The 4620-nt window shown below is 37.3% G+C and overlaps 1 protein-coding gene across 7 annotated transcripts; it reads right to left on the bottom strand.

Moving 5' to 3' along the window:
* Window positions 835–4302, bottom strand: LOC107624456. Of its 7 annotated transcripts, none has more exons than XR_002355739.1 (9): window positions 4016–4302; window positions 3818–3926; window positions 3681–3740; window positions 3168–3251; window positions 2955–3038; window positions 2657–2720; window positions 2237–2374; window positions 1815–2086; window positions 867–1171 (listed from the first exon to the last, which is right to left on the bottom strand). XR_002355739.1 is itself a non-coding variant. In XM_021113629.1 (8 exons), exons 1-5 carry the CDS (start codon window positions 4077–4079, stop codon window positions 3013–3015), a joined length of 303 nt encoding a protein of 100 aa, XP_020969288.1. In that variant the 5' UTR covers window positions 4080–4302; the 3' UTR covers window positions 835–1171; window positions 1815–2086; window positions 2237–2374; window positions 2955–3012. The 7 variants fall into 7 exon arrangements, 3 of the variants coding, with proteins under 3 accessions (XP_020969288.1, XP_020969290.1, XP_020969289.1); XR_002355740.1 differs by having other exon boundaries at window positions 3196–3251; XM_021113629.1 differs by lacking the exon at window positions 2657–2720 and having other exon boundaries at window positions 835–1171; window positions 3818–3837; window positions 3967–4302.

Here is a 4620-nt window from a genome sequence, read left to right as displayed (position 1 = left end):
AGTTTAGTTTTAAACCAAATCAAAACTGGTTTATTCACATCAGTAACTTCAATATACCAAACTCAAAAATTTGAAAATTAAGAAAATGCAAAAACCCTAATCACCGCTTCAATATTCTCTCTCGTCTCTCCCTTTCTGCCGCCGCAACAAACCCACCGCTGCCACCGTCAGAGTCGCCGTCGTCGTCGAACTACTCTCCATCGCTCACTGTCGTCGATTTCTAGCACAGCAACGGCCAACGACATTCCCCTCTCGTCTCTCCTCTTCTGTCGCCGCTACAAACCCACCAAGCCACCACTGCTATCGTGATTGCCGCCATCGTCAAAAAACTCTCCGTAGGGCAGTTCCGCGGTTTTGACGTTGCTCACTGTCGTCAATTTCTACGACTTCAAGTTCTAACACAATATCGTCTCTCCCTTGCTGTCGTCACTACAAGAAAACACGTCTATTGCCACCCTTTTAAAGCGTGGCGAAAAGCTGAAAAAAGCGTGGCGATAGCTTTTCGCCACGCTTTTTGAGCTACCGCCACGCTTTTGAAAGGGTGACCTATACAAGGGTGGCGATTGCTCTATCGCCACGCTTTTTGCAGCCTATTGCCACGCTTTATTTTTTGGCCACGCTTTTGCAAATTGCCCCCGTTTAAAAAGCATGGCCATATGTGAGAGATACGGCCACGCTTTTAAGCGTGGCGATAGCGAGAGATATGGCCACGCTTTAAAAGCGTGGCGATAGCGAGAGACGACCACGCTTTAAAAGCGTGGCGATAGCCTTGACAAATTTTTAAAAAAATCCTTTTTTTTATTTTCAATCCTTTTTTATTACCAAACCTATAAATATAGTATGCATTTTTATTACAAGACAAATCAAACAGTAATTGGTGACAATTTTTTGTATAATTGTTTTATACATTAATCCTCATACAAAACTTTCCAGGTTTTTTCAGTAACAAAAAATCCTTCAACCTCCTATCCAGCCGAAATTCACTAACTAAGCAAAACGCATGTATAATTACAAAAGGAATGCAAAATTAATAGCAAGTCTGGGGTCTCAAGATCACGTCACGGTCCCTCTTTCTGTCTTTTATCCTTTTCTTACAACCTTGTGCCCAACAAGTACATAACCGAGCTCAATATCCCTCTCTCAGAATGATTCCCAGCAATGTTTGGTGGAGCTGAAAAAAATGACACCAACATCAACAAAATGATTTCATTTCCTTTTCACAGAACATAAAAAAAAAAACTCAAAAGCTACATGCAAGATATATATCCAATGCCTAATAATACTTCATAGTCAATTAGGTGTACTCGTCACAATTTAGTCCAGAAATCATCACATGCCGCAGCCCCTTTTTTCTTTTATCAAGCAATATACATAGTCGAATATATTCAAAAGTGTCCTAAGGTTTACTATTATGCAGTATACCATTAATAAAAAAAGAGGGGGTGGAGGTTACCAAATTGATCAACAACTTGGCCATAAGCCCATAACACAAAAAGAAACTTAAGAAAGTCTTCAGTCTTCACCCTTTACTGCTATGTACTTTTACTAGTTTCATGTTAAATTTTGCTTAATTTTATTCTTCTTTGTGTTTTCCAAATAAACATCTCATTGATTCTAAAGCTAGTATAACTTATTTAAATATACTAAAGTTATTGTGAAATTACAACAAATATGCAAAAGTGAGTTGGTGATATGAATAAGCATGCCATGTACTGAAGAAACAAGCAATTCTAACACATCATTGGCATTGCAAAAGGGTACTTTCATACTATTTAAACACAATGCAGCTCAAGCACGAAAAAAATATTAAATACCTTCTATTCTGGTGGACCAACATTAGTTGTCCTTGTATTCAGTATATCTTCAATGCCCTGTGAGTTACTACTTTCATCCATACTTCTTGAATTTTTATACTTCCCACTACTCCATTTGGCTCCTCTATTTGTCCTTGAAAACTTTGAATTGAAAGGTCGCTGAGTTTGGGCAACAGAAGAATGTCGCTTCAAAGCAAACAAAACATCATTCGATGTACTTCAAATTTCAGATCCAAAAACAACAGATCCCATTGTTTCAATCATAAGAGTACCTGTCTCAGACAATAAACAAATCAATTAATGGGTACAAAAGCAAATTGTTAAAAAAATTAAAGAAAAAAGTAGAAAAAATGTTTATATCTTCCAACTATAGCTCTTGTAAGTAATTTTTTCCAGAGCTAAATTTCATACTAGAGATGTACCTCACGATTTGTTTGTTCATCACTAAGAAGCTCAGTAAATGACTTTGGTGCATATTTATCTACCCAAAGTTGCTCATGCACCATTTGTGTTGCAGGAACATCTAGATAGCTTTGGCCCTCCAAACTAGCTTCCATTGTCTTTTAAAAAAGAATAATCATTAGGAAATCTTAAATCTATGACAAACAATTTTGAATTTTCTTCAAGTATACCTATCATAATGTAAAATCCTGAAAATTTTATAAGGTTTAGCCACTTCAATATTAGAAGAGGTGAATTTAAGTCCAAACTTTAGTGAATTTGTCTCGAGTTTGAGTCACTCTAAACTAAATTTTCAAATTTTTTTTATTAAAAATATTGGTTTTTTAACATTTTCATTTAAATAAAAAGATAAAAGAGCAAGAATAAAAACAGAACCATACCTCGTCAAAGACACTGGAGGAACTGTCCTTATAGCTGGCTAGAAAGAAGCCACCCAAAGTGTTTCTGTATCAAGTAATAATCAATTCAACCTCTGATCTGTTTAATTTCAAAGTTTAAAATAATTTACAAGTCCTATCAAAATTCAAAATATCCCTGAGTTCACGTCAGCAACAGTTAGTCTTCTAAACTGACGACATTTCTTGGATTCAATATTTACAAATTGCCTAAAGACTCAAACCCATAAAAGAATTGCTGCATTTATAATCTGAAGAGAGAAAATTACAATATTGGACCTACCCAAAAGCTTCAGCCAATTTGAATTCTCTTGGAATGTATCTTCTAGCTTTCTCTGCCTTCACAAGATGGAGTTAATACAAGGCACTGATAAACAAAGAAACAGAACAGTTAATGAAAGAAACAATTCTCATTTCCCACAAATTAAAGTTGAACATACATAAACAACACTTAGGAAAGATTCATTGTTACAATTTTGCAGACTTAATGAATTACCTTCCTCTAAATACCCATGGAGGCTTACCATAGAACCATACCCAGATGAAGAAGATGATTTTGCTTCTACAGCTTCCATAAACTCTGAATAAAAACAGAATGCAAATAATTATTCATATATAAATGCATGTAATTAGAGAGCAAGAAGAACTTAATTATTGCCTTTAAAGTTGTTTCAGCTGTATCGAAAATCATGACACATCACTGTATCGAAAATCAAAAGCTGTTTCTTTTTCCTTGGCATTTCAATTCCAAAAACTACTTCAGTTAATTCGATTTGAGGAATATTCATAACACATCACTGTATCAACTTAGGTATAAACTTACAAAACTAACCAAACTAACTGAACGCTAGCTTGCTTTAACAGTATTGCTTATTTGTATGATAAGATTCACTCAATCTGATCTAACATAAACCCTAAGATGAGCAGAGAAAACATTATTTCACACTGAATCAGCAATTAATGTTTAAAACAGGAAGAACAAGATCAGAGTATGGTACGGAAATATTACCCCAAGCCACAGTGCATTCCTCGCTAGTTGCACTAGCTTGATTAGCTTGGCACTCGATACCTAAAACCACCAAACAAAAATATTTTAAAAGTGAAAGATCATAAATCGAAGTAGTTGAAGTGAGGGAAGCAACTTACAGAGATCCATGATGTGGTTCCTGCAGATGGCACAGTCATCCACAACAATATTTGCAACCAATAACAGAAGTGCTTGATATTGATAACTTCAAAGTGCGAGATAATCGTACTAAAAAAAAGGAACAAGTTAGGGTTTAAGGAAAACGAACCCCAAGCCCATAGAGCAACAGCGTTCCACTTCTTGATATCGAATCAGACCTTTGGAATCGGAGGGCTTGGAGGAGAAGAGATCGTCGGGGAGATTGACCTTGCCGTCGCCCATGTTTGGTGGAGCTCAAAATTTGTGGAATTCGAAGGTGAACAAAGAGATCCAGAAAGAACAGAAGAAGAACGAGAAAGAGAAGAAGAGTATGAAGACTAAGATGAAGATTAAGAAGATGAAGAAGATTGTGACGAGTGGTTTGGAAGGCAAAGGGCGAAGGGCGAAGGGAATGGGAGGAGCTCTGCCAAGGTAGCCAGGGTGAAAGAGCTGGATTAGAGTTGGGGACCGGTATGAATACGAAGATGAAGATTAAGAAGATTGTGACGAGTGGTTTGGAAGGCAAAGGGCGAAGGGCGAAGGGAATGGGAGGAGCTCTGCCAAGGTAGCCAGGGTGAAAGAGCTGGATTAGAGTTGGGGACCGGGTTGAAAGAGCGTCAATGGCTTGGGGACTGGGTTGGGGGCCGGGTCACTAGGGTTTTTTTTTTAAAAACCTTTTGGCCACGCTTTTAAAGCGTGCCAAAAGAGTACCAGGATATGGCAACATTTTGTAAGCGTGGCCGTAATGAAACCCTCTCGCCACGCTTTTAAAACGTCCCTGCTT

Source organism: Arachis ipaensis, chromosome B10 (assembly GCF_000816755.2).
Source record: "Arachis ipaensis cultivar K30076 chromosome B10, Araip1.1, whole genome shotgun sequence".
Taxonomy (NCBI): Eukaryota; Viridiplantae; Streptophyta; class Magnoliopsida; order Fabales; family Fabaceae; genus Arachis; species Arachis ipaensis.
Note: the sequence above shows the minus strand (reverse complement) of the source record. Positions and strands in the feature narration are given on the sequence as shown.

Excerpts from the sequence above, each read along its gene's own strand:
- LOC107624456 (XM_021113629.1), bottom strand. The coding sequence starts at position 4,079 with ATGGGCGACGGCAAGGTCAATCTCCCCGACGATCTCTTCTCCTCCAAG. Across the intron at positions 3,741-3,817 it reads GAACCACATCATGGATCTCT|GTATCGAGTGCCAAGCTAAT; the intron begins GTAAGTTGCTTC and ends TGGTGGTTTTAG. Across the intron at positions 3,039-3,167 it reads CCATGGGTATTTAGAGGAAG|TGCCTTGTATTAACTCCATC; the intron begins GTAATTCATTAA and ends TTTGTTTATCAG.